Genomic DNA, 16,763 nt, shown 5'->3' on the forward strand with positions numbered 1-16,763 from the left:
GATTACCGCTACAATCTGCCAGTTTCGGATTCTCAGATTGAATCCGTATTTCTATTTCTAAATAGCCAAAACACTTGAATTTAATAAGCTGTGACTCATATATATGTAAACTACATTAATATAAACCAACACCACCACCAATGTTGACCGCATAATAATCCCATAAAAATAATAACGTTTGTATAATTTCCATAAAATTAAAATGTATTCTGCTTACTGTTTTCTTAGGCCAGTGTGAAAAAGAAAACATATTCCCTTAGAATCAGCATCGTAAACAGTTCATTCGCACTTATCCCACAATTTGGACTATCCCCAATCGCTATATATATATATATATATATATATATGGATATATTATTCTAGCCCCAAAGCAACATCTGTAGCGCCCGGCTATAAAGAAAAGTCGCACATAAAAATGTAGGCTCGAAAAGTGGGAAATCAGAGCTAGATGTTTACGATTTCATTGCCATGTATCTTGATTTTGGACAACCGATACAGATATGTTTTAAATTGTAGTTACGTGACCAAATGTAGCAAAACAAAGAGGTTGCTTCCAAAGTTTATGAGCAAAAAAGAAAAATTTTTAAAATTTGTAGTTCTCAAAAAAGAAATAAAAAAATATTTTTGAAAACTGAATTAAAAGTAACAATATTAAGTTATCAACAAAAATGAACATCTAACAAGTATAAAATCTTTAAATATGATGAATTATTATATAACTTATTTAAGATACCTATTCACTCATCCACAGCTGTATGCAAAGTAGTATGTCCCTGTTGATTTTCTTGTGGCTTTCGGGTGCAGAAATATCTGGATAAACCCTCATAAAAAACACGGCCAAAAAGGAAGTGTGGTGGGGCCTGGATGCTCTCCTTTTTAGTTTGCTGAAAAGTGTTTACTGTGCTCCACTTTCCTTGCAGATTTTCTTTTGGAGTCGTGAAAGTTCGTAAGTTAAAAATGTTCGAGGAAAACTCCAGATGATAAATGCAATTTGTATAAGTGTCGCGCAGTTCTCTGGGGATCGGAAAACTGTATCCTCGACTTTGGACCACTTCTATTAGCTCATTTAAATCAGACCAAAAACATTAGGCCAAAGTCATAAAACATGGTGAAAACAATTTTTTTGTGTCGCAGGCGTCCGGTAGGAAATAAAAATGTAAATGAAATTATAACAGGGAGCTGTTTCCATTTTTTTTTTCTTCCTCATTTTGGGGGCGGCGAAATTCCCTGGGAAATTCCATTGAAAATTTCCCCATCCTCTATGGATGGCCACAAAAAAAAAAAAAAAAAAAAGCCAACTAAATAAAATGCGAAGAGGCTATAAAATTAAGTGCAGTTGCCGAAACAAGAGCAATAAGGAATCGCCAGCGAAAATGAAAATGAAAATGTTTGTCAAGCACGAAACAACAACAGCCACATCAACATTGAGCATTTCGACCGCACTGCTGGCCAATGTTTTTGGCCATAAACAGAAATCCGGCCGAAACGAGAGTCTAAATCAAGAAAAGCAGCGACAGAAAGTCGCAAATGAAAACGAAAGTGAAATACATGCATATAATTTGAATAGAAGGAACGCTCCTTTCCCACTGATTTCTCGGGTTTTTTTATATTCGATTCTCAATGAAGGTCAAAGGAAATTTGGTTTAACCAATTAAGAAACTGCGGTCGTCTGAGGTTGTGGTTTTTTGGGTTTTTTGGGCATGGGAATTCAATTGATTGGGGACTTAATCAACTAAATAAATGTGTGAGGGAAACCGCGATTAAGTTTTATTAATTTAATTTAATTGAAGGCGCCTTTACTTCTTCTTAAATAAATATAATATAATATATGTAGATTACTTTTTCCAATTTCTTATAATATAACGTTACAAGCGTTAAACTAATTATGAAGTATCTGAATCTGCATCAGTCCAAAGAAGAAAACTTAAATTTTCTCGTGAAAAACTTTAGCAAACGCATTGAAGACCCTTTGGCGAAAATGTGGAGACAAATAATAGCTGTAGATTAATAATGAAAATAATATTATTATTTTTGTTTGCTGCACATTTCTCTTGCTGGCACTCAAATGACCGCATCAACCCGGCACCCTCGCCCCTACAATTTTCCTTTATGATTTTCCCCCGCCCCGCCCCTCACCGCGCCGCTTAACGCATTTTGTTTGCTGTGGATGCCAAAAGGACTTGGCGGCGTCAAATTTATGGCTCTTGACTCTCGACTCTTGGCATTCCAGAGCGCGCAGAATGCAGAATGCTCCATTGTCAATAAGGTCCTTCCGCCCAAACACCCTTCCCCAATTTCCGCCTCAAACCCCCCCTCCCCCTCCCCCTTTTTTTAGCTTTAAAAGCATTTCGACATTTTTGGCGGGCAAGCGATATAAATTTCGAGGGCAGCCAGAAGAAGTGCATGAAATCAAACACAATAAGCGGAAGAGAGCCGCAAATCATTTTGAAGGACATGACAGTATCCTTGGACCCATCTCTAATTAGCTTACAAGGGGGAGGAGGGGGGTCCAAGGAGTCGCGGGGGCAAATGGAACGGAAAAAAAAACAATGACAGATGATGAGTGGTCGCGACAAGCACTCAAGCGTGGCACACTGAAAAAAAATCTGGGCACATGCATAGCCCGCAGTGCAATAGACCAACACAACAATATATAGTTCCTATTCATAGCTAATAGTAATAATATATCTAAAAACTGACCCACATTTTCTTTGAGTGCACTACAAGGGCTACGAGGGCAGCAATTCCAGCCCCCACCCATAAATATGTATTTGTATATTCGCCTGTTTGTTCGGTTTATGTGACAGCCTCAAAGTGCATTCAAAATAAAGTATGCAGGCTGCCGTTTTTTAGCTGCCTGTTTTCAACTGGTTTTCACGCGATTTTTGCCGAGTTTGTCTATTTGCAAATGGGAAATCATAAAGGACATACAAGCTAGTCCAAAATGGTCGCGTATTTTAGTAAATTTAAAACTATACAGCAAAGTTTTCCGCCATGTTTTTCAACATCAGTCCAGCAATATTTACTTATTGTGCATTATTTATTTGTCAAAAGCACAACAATTTAAACATAAATATTAAATGTATTATTAATATTTGAAAAGGCATCATTATCAATTTTTTTACGTTTTTAAGTTAATTTTACATGCATGTGCAAAAATAAATAGCTCGGCTAATAGGAACTTCACATTTTTGTATCAAAATATATAACTACAATGTGATAACAACTGTCCACATTTTAAAAAATTCCAATATATATTTTTTTAAATTTTCTTGCTCACCCTTGAGAGTTTTTGGTTAGTGAACTTCCACAAGAAATTAAATGTGCAAGTTTATTTTATTAATTTGATTCTACCGCGCTCTTCTGATGTCTTTACACATGCGAAACACTCTCAAACAAAAATAAAAACTTCGAGAACTGTCCGAACCGATAACCGTTACTCGGCGTTTTCGAAACCCAACCGTTTCGCTGAAAGTTGACCCGTTTAGTTGGTCCTGTGTCCGCTGGCAAGCGAACGCGTCGAATGCTGAACTGCTACTTGTTGGCGTTTCGTCGTCCTCCGAAAACGAAAACGAAGCAGAGATGCTATGCTAGGGCAATGCAAAAAAAAGAAACCCAAAGGAAAAAGGAAAACAACACAGATACGCACGCACACGGACGCGAACTTTTCCGCCTCACCCGCCACCCCCCGCCGAAAGTTCATTTTGCGATTCATTCTGGCGAATTCGCTGCGCTGCAAATTCGTCTATTGGGTATTCGCAAGCTTTGAGCTTTGAGCTTTTCCATCGGCTTCTCCGACTTCACGCTGCAAAGAGCTCCTTTGGCGCCAAATTTGAAATTTACTATGGTTTTAGCTTCTTTGTGAACCTGCTGACTTCGCGATTAGCTTCTAAACTTCGAATTCTTCGCGATAAATTTGTAGTTCTCTCCCAAATATTAAGAAGACAAGCCGAATATGTTTCCCCCCGTTACCCCCAATTTAATTATATAAAATATAAAATAATATTACAAAAATAAAAAGGAATCCCATTAGTTATCTCGTTTCCTCCTATTTTCTTTGAATAGTGCCACCGCCTCATGCAGACTATCCAGTAGGCCAAGCTCGATTATCTTGTTGTTCAGACATATGCGCAGCAAATGCTTTATCGTCGAATAAATTAGCTCGGAATTAGTTAAATCATCGGTAGCAGTAGTGCGCCAATCAATTTTACCAAGTAACAATTTCTCGGACTCCGTGAAAATATCTTCATCTTTAGATTTACTCTTCGTTCTTTCATTAGCTGACAAGTGCACACTCTGCGGTGGCTTGCAGGAGGTACAATTACAGCTTTTTGCCTTCTTTTGCTCCATATCTGCAATCTCCGCCCGAACCGCCCTTCTGATTTCTTCGGCAGTCCTTGAAACAAACTTTCTTGGCTGTTCTGTTGTGAAGCAGTTGCAGTTTCCGGAAAACTTATATTTGTCCGAGGACTTTGTCCTCCCTATATCCTCCTTATAACAACTAAATGGTGTTGATATGCTGGACTCTCTATCTGTCTCTCTTTCGTACTTCGGAGTCGAATATTTCACTTTATTAGCACTATTTCGTCCTTTATCCGAAGGACACGACTGTACGACAAAACTCTAAGATCGTAATTATAATCAGAAACAATCAGTGATGGGATATATAATTTTTGATAATAGCGATTACTGAAGAATTCGCGGCATGTACATATGTACATACATACTTTGAAATAAACTATATTTACCCGCTTTTGTTGTGGCGCTCGAGAAGTGGACTCCGCCGGGTGCGATAAACGGATTTCCATTCCAGGCGCTTTGCTTAATGGACATCTGGGATCTGAGCATCTCTCGCATTCATATCTATATTTCAAACCTTTCTGAAGAAGGAAGCAGCGACTCGATTCATCGGAGCTGTATCGCTACATTATTATTGAAGAATAGTTGAATCGTTATGAACCAGAAACGAGAACTATTCGCGGCGACTCACTTTTAACGCCGAGCAGGAGCAAGGGCAATAGCACGAGCAATAGATACAATTGCATCCATTCCATGGGTTTTCCTCGTTTTTATTCATTGTTCAGAATAAGAAAATCGATTGAATATTATTATTTTGTTGTTAGAGATTTTTTCGTATGACTTTCGTTTACGGGAGCACGATTGGAACTGATGCTTTCCTGTGACACGGCGAGTGACATTGGAATCAGGAAAGGAAACGCCTGCTCGATGGACAAAACTCCCCATTGAAATAACCATGTTAACCATTATTTTGTTGTTGTATTTTTTAATTAATTCATAATAAAAGTTTCTATTTTTCGGTTGTTTTTTTTTGTTTTCTTTTCGACGCTTAGCTAATATATTTTTTATATATTATTTATATGTATATCTACAATAGTTATTAGCATTATCATTATTAAACTGTTTGCTTTATTTTTGTTTCGAATCTGCGCGATTCGCAGATCCATTCCTTTTGTTTGTTGGTTTGTCAAGTTAAGATTTAAAAAAAAAACTCAAAATTACAATTGTTAGTTCTTCTTTCCCCGCCCTTCTCCCTCGTGCCTGCTTTCGCTTCGCTACGCTTATATAAACAAAAAAATTGTAGCTTTTGCCAAATAAATAATATATGCATATATAATAAAATTTATGTATATATGATCATATATCGTAAAGACATTAATGTAGTGCATACAAAAAAAACTACACTAAAACAAATCTATTTGCAATTTGAATCGGAGGTTAAAAAATATGGTGTGTTGTAAAAATATAAATTTGCATGCTTATAGATTTAAAATAAAAAATATGAATTGTAATCGGTAAATAACTACAAATCACGATATAAATTTTGCACCAATTAGCAGGATACAAAGCCGACGATCAGCAGATTGAACAAACATTTTGATTGCACTGTAAAAATAAATGTGGGACGTGTGGTGGTTGCCAACCTATAAATATATATACAAATAAATATATATATAAAATTGTCGATTTCCTCGTCCCGATAAGCGTGCATTCGGTTCGACTTGACTCGCATTTTGGTTGTCATCGTAATCATTTTATCATCAGGATTTATCCTCCGTATTTATGTTAGGTGGATGTAAATATACAATCTTTCATATACTCTATTTATATATATTTGTTTATATATAATTTGTATATAGTTTAATTAGCTTTTTATTGCAGTTGAGTATACTATGTTGACTTGTTATTTGTTGATGTTGTTGCTTTGCTGGTGTTGTTGATCCTATTTCGTTTGTTTATCTTTTGCTTTGTTTTGTTTCTTTCGATTCGATTTGATTCGATTCGATACGAGGCTTTATCCATATTGCTTCTTGATCTTGATAGGTCGGCTGTTGTCGGCTGTATTCTTCTTTTGTAGTTATCTTGAATGCTGTGTTTTGTTTGTGGCTATTTCTCTGGCTTTTCCTCCGTCTTGCTTAATGCAATGCTTATGTTAGTTTATTTTTGCTTTTAATTTACGCTTTGCTAATTATAAATTATGTTTTAGTTTTTGTGTTTCTTGTTGAAGTTCTTGTTGCAGCTGTTGGTTGATTTATCCTGATTTGTCCTGTGCCAAGTCCATGCAGTCCGCTCAGCCAGTTACATACTGCCACTATATAGTCGGTTGGGGCTGGAACTCGATCCGAACACAAGTGAATCGCGGGCTGGTTGTGGTGGTGGGGAGAGATGCGTCGCCCAGAGGAGAGAAGTAGGAGGATGGAGCAGGATGCACGCGGTTTCTCAGTCATTGTCGTGGGCCACCGCCAGTCGTCGTCATCATCTAATCCATTTCCAGATGCCCTCAATAAAAAGGGGTAAATCCGGGCCTGCGAAACGAGGACAAAGGCTAGCTGCTGACGGCGGCCACAATGGACCAATCATCATCGCAATCATCATCAGCTGCGCCAGAAGAAGCTCTTTTTGAGCCTAACAGACAGCTTGCGATGTACGCGCAGCCTAACCTGCTCCTGATCCTAAGTATCGTCTGACATGAACGCGTTCTGAGTCTTCGACTCCTCGATACGGCGGATCTGGTGGCGTAAATACATAATTCTGCGAAAGGCAATACATAAAATGCATTGGTTAGAACCACTACTATTTAGATGTCATTGCGACACTCACTTTTGTTCCTGCAGGGTGGCATTGATTTCGGTGCTTCGCACCAGGCTGCGGGCGCACTTCAATTCCGCGCATATCCTCGTGCACGTGATGTCGCCGAACAGGTGCGTATCCTCACAGCACTTCTGCGCCTTCGAGAAACAATGGAAAACATTTACAATCAGTTCGAGTCCATGGATATATTGTATATGTATGTTAAGAGGTCGAGCTAGTGCCTTATTCGCTGGCAAATGCTACCTCACAGCTTACCTGACGCTCCAGCACCTCCGCGTGCCAATTGGTCACATGCGCAATCAGATCGGCGCGGAAGTATTTGGCCAGCTTTGGCGAAATCTCGGGACCGCGCATGTTTGCCGCCTGTCCTGAGGAACTCACACAGCTCTGCAGTGAGCTCAGCGTGGCCGACGACGTGGCATCCACTGGAATAACAAATAATCAAACATTGTCATATATTTTAAATTCGGAATTTCAAATACATACATTTCCGCTGCTGCTGGGCCTGTTGCGCCGCCTGTAGCTGGAGGCTGGACGCTGTCGCGGCTGCCGCTGCGGCGGCCAACTGTTGCTGCTCCAACGCCGAGCCGCTTAAATCCAGCTCCTGGGTGGGCGTTGGCGGTCCTTCGCAAAGCGTGCCGCTGTTGCTGCCCATCGAGGTGATCACACTGATTCCGCAGACGGGGCCCATGCCGGGCACAATGCTTTGGCTGCTATTCGCTCCACTGGAGCCGGAGGAGGCGTTGCCACCGGGCGTGGCCGGTGAGGCATTCGCCACCATCACTCCGCCATCGAGGGTAGCCTTGAGGCCAAAGGGTGGATTGCAGGTGTAGGCGATGCTCATGTTATTCGTGTGGCCCACAATCGTCGGTATGGGACTCTTGGTGAAGTTCAACGAGGGCGACATGCTGTGGTGCATATACAACGGCGAGTTAACGCTGTTGTCCCTGCAATATTGATATCCATGAAGTTTAGTTGATGGTCTTGCAACATGCCATCAATTGCTTACCGTAAGCTGCCGGAGACCGAGTTATTGACCGAATTGTAGGCGTGATTGGTCCCATCTGACACCGAACCAACCGAGTTAACGCCGTGATGTGATTGTACATCGAGGACGCCCAGGCCCAGGTGCATCTTCTGGCGCATCAGTAGCGCCTGATCCTTGCCCTTGGCACCCGGTGGCAGTGGAGCATTCGAGTTCAGATGGTGCTGGTGCGGATCCTGACTTCCCAGTGTGGGCACAGTCGTCTGCAATGCATATAAATAAGAGTTAAGCGTAAGCTCAGGGCTATCAAAAAGCCAAACTTACGCCAGATGTGGAGCCAATGTGACCGACAACGGAGTTCCTCAGGCTGCTGCTGCTGGCATTGCTGCTGCTGCCGCCGGCACTGTTGCTGCTGTTGCTGTTCAGCATTCCCGACATGGTGGGCAGCATTGTGGCGCCCGTCACCGGGCCACCACCCGCTCCGCTGCCGTAGTGCAGTCCCCCCGCCGCACCTGTGCCCGTCGCCACGGATGCGGAGGAGTTGGCAGTTGGGTGGGAGGACAAACGGGGCAGGGCATTGCCCATTGGCTGATCGCTGTTGCTACCGCCGCCGCCTCCGGGACCGCCTCCGCCCGGACCGCCGCCGTGTGTGGTGGGCGTGCCGCTTAGCGAGTAACTGGCTTCCGAGGTAGGCGTCGAGTCGCCACTTATATCCATATCAGCATTGTCGTTGTGTCGACCTGTCGGTAGGATTTTAAAATCAATTAACTATGTAGATCCTACGCAACCTGCGTTATGCTCACCATCTAAACGCCTTCGGTGACTGGGCGGACCGCCATCGTTGTCGTAATTCCATCTCAGTCGTGAATTGTCGCGCGAAGAATTGGAATGTTTGTATGCTGCAATGAAAAACGCAAAGTTTGAGTATCAAATTCTGAAATTTCTAAAGCAGGTTCTTATTAACTCACTTGATCTGGAGAAACGATCATCGCGGTCGCGATCGCGATCCTTGTCACGATAATCCTTTTCACGATGCTGATCGCGCGGCAAATTTCTGTAACCATAGAACACATTAATGACTATTTTAAGCTAGGACTAGGGTGCTTTTATTACAGATTCTTCCCAAGATATTTGCTGGTCATATTATAATGCCATTGCCTTTACCTTTCTCTGTCCACCCATTCCTTTGGCTTCTCCCATTGAGAGATTTCCGTCTTGCAGTTGTAGTAATACATTTTGCCTGAAAGCAACCCAATATTATTGTTCGGAGCCTGGAGAAGAATAAGCTGCCATCGGTGGACTCACCTGATGAGCTGACATGCTCGCTCCAGTCGCCATATCGCGCCGTCCGCTCACCGCGATCGCTGCGCTCTCGTTTGTCTAACAGAAAAACAGCCATAAATAAGGGGAAATATGGTGTAAATGGGCACTTGGACCTACCTGCGTACTTGTCCTTCTTGTACATGTCCCTGTCGCGATCGGAACCGCGGTCCCGCTTGTCGCGCAAGTCGCGCAGATCTCGATCCCGATCCCGATCGCGATCGTCGGACCCGGATCGTTTGTCGTTCTCCCGCGAGGAGCAGAGCTTGCCGCTGCCGCCTCCGCTGCCTCCTCCGCCACGACGATCCCTATCATGGTTGGTGCGATACGACGACTCCGAGTCGCGATCGTTGCCACGCCGATCACGTTTATCTATGGAGAATAGAATAATGTATTGTTGTGGTATACAACTCCAACTTGCAGCTGCTCAGCCAACTCACCTGAATATTTATCCTTTTTGTAGACATCCCGATCTCGATCCCGCATCTTCTGCATAAAGCTGTACCGCTCGCCACTGCCGCCACGCCCATTGCCGCCACCTCCGCCCCGATGATCGCTGCGGTCGCGCAGATCGTGCGAACGGGAGGACGGCGAATCAATGTCCGGCGACTGGGAGCGATAACTGTTGCCATTGTTCAATGGTCCGCCGCCATTGCCGCTGCCGCCGCCACCTCCTCCAGCGGATCCGCCGCCTCCTCCACCGCCAGCGCCTGGCGACAGGTCACGATCGCGATAATTGGAGGAACGATCGCGTTCGTAGTCGCGCTTTGAACTGCTGTACTTTGAGCTCTGCACGGGTAAATAGAAGCGCACACAGTTTTTAGTCGATTTACATTCCCAAAATCAATTGCACAGTGCTACAAAATACAATGTATGTCGAGTACTCTCTAAGAAATCGCAGTAAGGATTCAAGATGTGGTCGATATAATCAATACATCAAGTAATGAAGCCAATTTCTGAGTATCCCGTGTTCCAACGAATGGAATTCATTTAGGAAATCCTTACTATATCTCTTTGAAAGTACCTACCCACTGGTATATTCAGTATTGCATTCTTAATAGCGGTTGATTTAAGTCTCGGTTTAGTTGTAACTCTTGAAGTTGGGTGGTTGGTTAGTTGAACTAAATCTACTCAATAGGAAAATCATAAGTTAATGCATAATGCCAGCTACTTTTGCCAATGTTCTCGCTTGTGATTATTGCCAATGGAAACGAAAGGATATGAAAGGAAAGTTGGGTGAAATGAAACTCCCGATGGATTGAGAAATCAAATGTGTAATCGAGAACAATTTTGAAATGTGTCGTGTGTTTGGTGTGTGGTTTGATTTATCGTCTCCTCAGTAAATTATACTTTAATTGAAAGTAAATATTTAGGATGTTTTTTATTGATACTTTCGTTTTTGGTTCATATTGGTCGGTCGTTGTCTTCGGGTTATCCAAACTGAAAATCGAATTGTCCATTTTAATATTAATCAAAATTATAATCCTTGTTTGTTGTCCATCGTTAATTTTGGTATCATCCATAAAAATTCCAATCTTGAGTTTATCAAAAAATTGTATAATAATTAATAAAGAATCCTTTATAATTGAGTGGTGTTTCATTGTTTTAAACATATACAATAATAGCTCTTTGGGTGTTTGGTATGTAAATCATAATTTGTTGATGTTTTTAATAGCGGCGATTTGTGTCTCGTTTTAGTCAGATTTTTGTTGAAAATATACGAGTTTGGATGGAAGATTTATTGCTGCTGCATGTTTCATGTTCTGGTGCCTTCTTTTGATTTTTATTATTCATTATTAAGTGATTTTATTTGTTCCTTAATTTGAATGTTTGTTTATTGCTTGGTAGGATTGGTTTTCCTGCGCACAGCACGATGTTCGTGGCACTTTATTGCATTTTGGTCACTTGGTTTGCGTTTTTATATTTTACTATTGTTTTTAACCATTATTTTCTGGGATCTTTGGATTACTTACTTCTAGGCGACAGAGACCCACTGCTGAAGGCGTTGAATTCGCTGCCAGCGTCGCTGCTGCTGCGCTGCTTTTGTTATTGTTGTTATTGTGGTTGCTAATGTTGCTGTTGCAATTGGCAATTGTTGTTGTCGAAAGGGAGAGATCAACAGCCATGTTGTTGCTGTTGTTGTTGCTGCTGCCGTAGGAGTTTTTGTTGCTCCTCATAGATAATTAATTGAAGTGTATTCGATTTCTATTTGAATTAAGTCCAATTGGTCGCTTGTTTTCGAGGGCACACTTGATTTGGCTTTGGTTTATTTCCTATTTGTTTTGCATTAATTATTATTTGTTGGTGTCTTAATTGATTGTTGTTGCTTTATGTATGAGGCACATTTGTGTTTTTGTTGTTGTCGTTGATTATTTCGTTAAACAATTTGGAAATTGGTTTGTTCTTCCGTTGCACATTCATGTTATTTTTAATATTGGTGTATAATTGTTTACTATGTCGTTTTTAAGGCTATTTTAGTTTGATTAGGTTCCTATTTCTTAGGCAGAGTTTAGAAATTGGTTATGCATTCGATTTCTAATTAAAATAGTTTGATAAATTTGTATACTTTTAACCATATATATCATTCGATTTAAAGCATTTGTTTGTGCTGTTCGGTTAGATGTTGTAATTGATTAAATGATCGAATTCGGATTGGATTTGTTTTCTGTTTTCTGTTTTTTTTTAGCAGTGATGCGTTCAGATTCGTTTCTCAAGTTAAGATCAGTTCAGGCTGCAATGCCGCGTTTTTGAATGGGTTAAAATGGAACACGATTCGGTCAGTTGAAAAATGGATGAGGTTACGGGAACGTAAGATCTTGGGATGCACAACAAAGACAGCGATGGAAAAAGAAGGAGAAATATGAACCAAAAAATAATCCAAAATCCAGGCTATACAATTTGCGAATTTTGTTGATTTTACCAAAATATCAGCAAATGACAGAAGGGAAATCGATGGTTCGATAAAATACGATTTACATTGGCTTTTACATTCTTTATTCTTTTTTGTGGCTTTGGGTGCACTACGAGCTAATGAGCTAAACTACAAAATTAAAAATGTCCACTAAAGGCTGGCATGTAAATGTGATTAATTGCGGTGTTCGAGGAGAATTTTCGGATCGGTCTGCTTACCTGGTATGATGTGTGACTGGTATGCTTCTCAAAGTACCTGGAAAACGGTGGAAATATGAAGTGTTAATTAGTTTGCTTTCAAATGAAGTATAAGACACACTTAGTTGGGTTAGTTCTGCTATACTCGGTCTAAATATGTAATGATTTAACGGCAAATATTTAAGTGATTATTTGAAGGAACACGACAATGTTTATGACATGACAAAGTACATGTTTCGAATTTAACCAGCTATTGCAGCTTATTTACAACGCACTTTTAAACTGACTTCAATCGATTTTTATCAAGTTCCCTATTTGAAATCCTCAATTTGTGCTAAAAAACCATATTTAGATATTAATAATAATGTACAATTAACGGGCTTAGAGGGAAAATGCCAATTGTAAATCGATTTCCCAATTCCGATTGAGCTTTATTTATCAACAGAAGCGCTTATCAATTGCCGGCATTGATTTGTTGACAGTCATTAATTTTAGTTGCTCTGGGTTCAACGGACAATCGAAAGTCGGCTAAAAAGCGATGGTAAATAAACAAATTAAGCGAAATGAGCTTGATAAACAATGGATATGAACTAATTTTGCAGTGCAAAAAGCAACTATAAATGTTACAAGAACTATTTTTTTTTTTTGGCCATTTGCCAGCTGAGCGCGTGCGAGCGAGAGGCAACTATTGTGTGGTGAAAAGACAAAAAACACGAGTAGCGCGAGAAGATGGGTAAGTGGGAAAATCAAAGCAATAAACATGGCGAAAACATATTTATTTACGAAAATCACTTAATTAGGGTAAACGGAGAAAATTGGAGGATAAAAAGGAAACGCGGGCACGGCGAGTTAGAGCGAGATGGCAGTAGGACAGAACGTAAACAAAAAAATATACAATTATGGGTGCGCGTTTGCCTGTGTGTGTGAGTGTGAGTACGTTGGGAATCACTGTTATTGCCGATATTACGGTAGATTGCAAATTATATTTGAAATATTACCCATCGTTCATACGCTGCGGTTTTCTAGCATGCATTACCATCAATGCAAGTTTTTCGCCAAATACGCTGCTGCTGCTTCTGTTGGTTTTCCCTCTCTCTCTCCTGCTCCTCCTCCTGCTGCTGCTTCTTCCGCTGCTGCTGCTGCTGATGCGTCTGCTTCCTCTTCTCCTTCGTCGGCTGCTGTTGCTGGTAGTGCTGATGCTGCTTCCTTTTCTCGTGGAGAAGATAATGCAGCCTTATTCCGATTTTATCCAATATTCTGGGGCCGATGGCGCCTCCTGTTTGCTCCTCCTTCTGCCTCCACCGCTTCCTCTTCTTCTTCTCACCTGCCAAGGCACGCTCGCTTGTATGTGTGTGTGCGTGTGTTGTGGTCTGCTTGTATGGGAGGCTCTCAGTGGCATGTGTGTGTGTGTGCTTTTCGTCTGTGTGGCCCGCTGACTCGGTGTTTGTGTGGCGTATATGTGTGCCTGAATTGCGGTCGCCGTATTATCGGCTTATTTTACTGCCTCCTAAAAGTACAAACATTTATAGCAATCCTTTAGACAGCTTCCTTTTTGTCCTCTTAATGCAATTAGCATTCGGAACGCCTTTAATTTTTCACTTAAAGCACACACGGCATTCGCCTCTGCGTGCACGACCGTGAGTGACTGTGTGCGTGCGTCCGTGCATGTGTGTGTGGTGTCGCTTGATCCGTATTTCGTTTGACTTCTTTTCAATTTTACTCGCTTTTTTTCTAAATACCTTACCGCAATTCGCAATTTGCCGCTCGCCTTCTTTGCTGGGCTGTAATCGCCGCATTTATTTGGTCAGCATTGAACGACAATTGTTTAATTATACGCCGACTTGCTGTGTTCGCTTTTTGGCCTCTATACTTGATGATTTTTTTCAATTCTTTTGCATTACGCTTTGTGCGGTCTGTTCGTCGGCACGGCTGTGTTGAGTTTGCCAGCAATCGGTCGCTGCGTGCGGCTATCCCTTTCGCGCGGTATGCTACGCGGGCGCGAGAAGAGTGCGGCTATATGTGCCAATTGGCTGGTTGATATGGTGGACTCTAGGTGGCGCCCCGCTTGTGGTATTTTTTAGTGCCTGACACCGCTAGGCGTTGGACGGAATGCAAAATGGTCACTCTGCGGCCGGGGATGCCAAGTCGGTTCGTAATTAAATAATAAATATATAAATATATATATATATATATATATATATATATATATATATATATATATTTAAAATCTTATTTGGCTTTGGTTATTATGCATTACATATAATTAAAAGTATATAGGCAATAGCTGATTTTTATGAACTTTTGATGCTACTGTAACGATAGTTTATAGTAATTTATCATTTATTGCATTGCATTTGGTATTTACAAAATCATTTCGATATAATAAATATATATAAATAAAAAACTAGATGTTTTCTAAAAAAAATTGTTATTTTATTTACATTTAGAAATAAGAAAAAATATTTATATATTATTAAATTGTATTAATTTGAAATGTGATATAAAAGAAATCAATAAATAATAATATTTCAAACTTAAAATCAATGAAATTTATTTTTATATGCAACATCTTAAGCTGGGATTACTGATAATAATAATAATTTAAAAAAAATATATATGACTTCAAGCTTATATTTGAAATTGAATTGATAAAAATAGTTAGGTGATTAACCTAAAGATATCGATAGTCTGAAATAAACATCGATGTGCGGGATAAATAAAAAACATCGGTGCATCGATATTAGTTAGCATAGATGTTTTGGCACCTCTATTAAAAACTCATCCCGATACCGATAATAGCGGCAGGAGAATTTTAGAATTCCTTAAATATATATTGTTTAATTTCTAAGCATTTTCAAGGAATGAGTTTAAGCGACTGCAACAATAACTATATATATTTGACGGGCAGTGAGGATTATGCCCTTAATTTGGCAAAGGTAAGTTGGGAACACCGATTTGGGTTGGTTTTTGAACATCAAATTGCATTTCTTTTAGCTATGCGAACGCTTTGCCACCAAAGAAAAGCGCGTCTTACTGATCACCAGTCGCCAGCAGGGAATGGCAAAGCGCTATCCATGGGAGGCCCATAACTGCAGCAAATACCTGACCATTCTGCAACTGGTGGATGTGGAGAGCACCCCGCTTCGCATGCTGGAAATGCAGGATAGCGCCGAGTCCTTGTGCAGTCCCGATTTGATAGTCTTTGATCTGCAGTCGCTTGTTTTGGATGCACTACTGCGTCCTGTGATGCAGCAGTGCTCCACGGACAAAATGGTCCGGCACATTGCCAAGTGCTCCGCATCCTTTGTGAATTACCGCGAAATCCTGGCCAACCTGGCAGGACAGAAGGCGGGCAAGAGCATCGACACCATTGTGGTCATGTCGCAGGAACCGTATCCCATGTCAGCAGCCCAGTTCAAGCTGCTAATTGGACTCTATTTCCACGGCAACGAGTGCCACACGAATTTTGCCAAGCTCTCGGCCAAGATAATGGTCTCCCAGCGATTCGCCTAGGCGGAGGACAGAAGATTGGAGCCACTACAGTGCCTTGGTAACCAGTTCCTGAGTTTAAACATAGCTGGCAGTATTGTAGTTTTTCGCCATATGCTCTTGCTTTTCAATCAATACTTAGAACGTTTACCTTTATGCATTGTCTAAACATGCATTTTGTCAGGTTAGACGAATATTTTCCAATCTCGAACGAATTTCGAGTAATCTCTATAAGAATTATCAGCTATTGAGACTGTATTTCCATTTAATTGACTTGAAGCTATTCATATTGCCTTCCCAAAAGGATATCCAAATGGAGTTTGTCGTTAGGCTACAGAACATATTCGAATATTTAAGAAATTAAATTTATAAAAGGCATCGCACGCTATATTATATCAGAATATAATACTAACACAATGCGTACCTTTGGCAAGAACTTAAGAAATACTGTACGTTGAAAATATCTCCCTACATGGCATCCATGCATAATGTTATACGAAAGCGAAGCAATCGAATGCTCGATCAAATATAAGACTTTATTATAGTATACTATTTAGTCTAAACGGGATTAAAAGTACCAAAAAAAATTGCTGATAATTAATTATAATATACATACATATAACAATAATATTTATTATGCTAAACGGAAATCTCAACTTAAGGGAATTTGTATGAAATAAAAAAAAAAAATTCGAATGCATAAGATACGTACATAAATGCAGCTAAAAGTATTGGAGAATGTATTCCGGAA

At 40.6% G+C, this 16,763-nt stretch overlaps 3 protein-coding genes across 7 annotated transcripts; 1 reads left to right on the forward strand and 2 right to left on the reverse strand.

Annotated features, from left to right (window-relative positions):
- Positions 1-3,954: 3,954 nt before the first annotated feature.
- LOC116802030 lies at positions 3,955-5,183 on the reverse strand. Of its 2 annotated transcripts, XM_032724938.1 has the most exons (4): positions 4,991-5,183; positions 4,749-4,922; positions 4,212-4,623; positions 4,049-4,140 (listed from the first exon to the last, which is right to left on the reverse strand). In XM_032724938.1, the coding sequence occupies exons 1-4, from the start codon at positions 5,075-5,077 to the stop codon at positions 4,085-4,087; spliced, it is 729 nt and encodes a 242-aa protein (XP_032580829.1). In that variant the 5' UTR covers positions 5,078-5,183; the 3' UTR covers positions 4,049-4,084. The 2 variants fall into 2 exon arrangements, with proteins under 2 accessions (XP_032580828.1, XP_032580829.1); XM_032724937.1 differs by having other exon boundaries at positions 3,955-4,623.
- Positions 5,184-6,677: 1,494 nt separating this feature from the next.
- LOC6618025 (WW domain-containing adapter protein with coiled-coil homolog) lies at positions 6,678-14,441 on the reverse strand. Of its 4 annotated transcripts, none has more exons than XM_032724935.1 (15): positions 14,268-14,441; positions 13,522-14,030; positions 12,545-12,581; positions 9,856-10,204; positions 9,536-9,787; positions 9,401-9,475; positions 9,260-9,335; positions 9,064-9,149; positions 8,899-8,994; positions 8,420-8,835; positions 8,120-8,358; positions 7,597-8,057; positions 7,366-7,535; positions 7,120-7,241; positions 6,678-7,050 (listed from the first exon to the last, which is right to left on the reverse strand). In XM_032724935.1, the coding sequence occupies exons 2-15, from the start codon at positions 13,560-13,562 to the stop codon at positions 6,972-6,974; spliced, it is 2,499 nt and encodes an 832-aa protein (XP_032580826.1). In that variant the 5' UTR covers positions 13,563-14,030; positions 14,268-14,441; the 3' UTR covers positions 6,678-6,971. The 4 variants fall into 4 exon arrangements, with proteins under 4 accessions (XP_032580826.1, XP_032580824.1, XP_032580825.1 ...); XM_032724933.1 differs by having other exon boundaries at positions 7,120-7,247; positions 14,268-14,440; XM_032724934.1 differs by having other exon boundaries at positions 7,120-7,247; positions 14,263-14,440.
- An 850-nt stretch (positions 14,442-15,291) lies between these two features.
- On the forward strand, positions 15,292-16,712 carry LOC6618026. The gene is made up of 2 exons (XM_002042298.2): positions 15,292-15,459; positions 15,518-16,712. The coding sequence occupies exons 1-2, from the start codon at positions 15,385-15,387 to the stop codon at positions 16,034-16,036; spliced, it is 594 nt and encodes a 197-aa protein (XP_002042334.1). The 5' UTR covers positions 15,292-15,384; the 3' UTR covers positions 16,037-16,712.
- The last annotated feature ends 51 nt before the right edge of the window (positions 16,713-16,763 follow it).

This window comes from Drosophila sechellia, chromosome X, assembly GCF_004382195.2.
Source record: "Drosophila sechellia strain sech25 chromosome X, ASM438219v1, whole genome shotgun sequence".
Lineage (NCBI taxonomy): Eukaryota > Metazoa > Arthropoda > Insecta > Diptera > Drosophilidae > Drosophila > Drosophila sechellia.

Coding starts and splice junctions, on each gene's coding strand:
- LOC116802030 (XM_032724937.1), bottom strand. CDS start 5,077: ATGAATAAAAACGAGGAAAACCCATGGAATGGATGCAATTGTATCTAT. Junction 4,923..4,990: donor GCTCCTGCTCGGCGTTAAAA/GTGAGTCGCCGC, acceptor ATAATAATGTAG/CGATACAGCTCCGATGAATC. Junction 4,624..4,748: donor GAGCGCCACAACAAAAGCGG/GTAAATATAGTT, acceptor TTACGATCTTAG/AGTTTTGTCGTACAGTCGTG.
- LOC6618025 (XM_032724936.1), bottom strand. CDS start 11,592: ATGAGGAGCAACAAAAACTCCTACGGCAGCAGCAACAACAACAGCAAC. Junction 9,476..9,535: donor CAAGAAGGACAAGTACGCAG/GTAGGTCCAAGT, acceptor TTTTTCTGTTAG/ACAAACGAGAGCGCAGCGAT. Junction 8,359..8,419: donor ACATTGGCTCCACATCTGGC/GTAAGTTTGGCT, acceptor TATGCATTGCAG/ACGACTGTGCCCACACTGGG.
- LOC6618026 (XM_002042298.2), top strand. CDS start 15,385: ATGAGTTTAAGCGACTGCAACAATAACTATATATATTTGACGGGCAGT. Junction 15,460..15,517: donor ATGCCCTTAATTTGGCAAAG/GTAAGTTGGGAA, acceptor CATTTCTTTTAG/CTATGCGAACGCTTTGCCAC.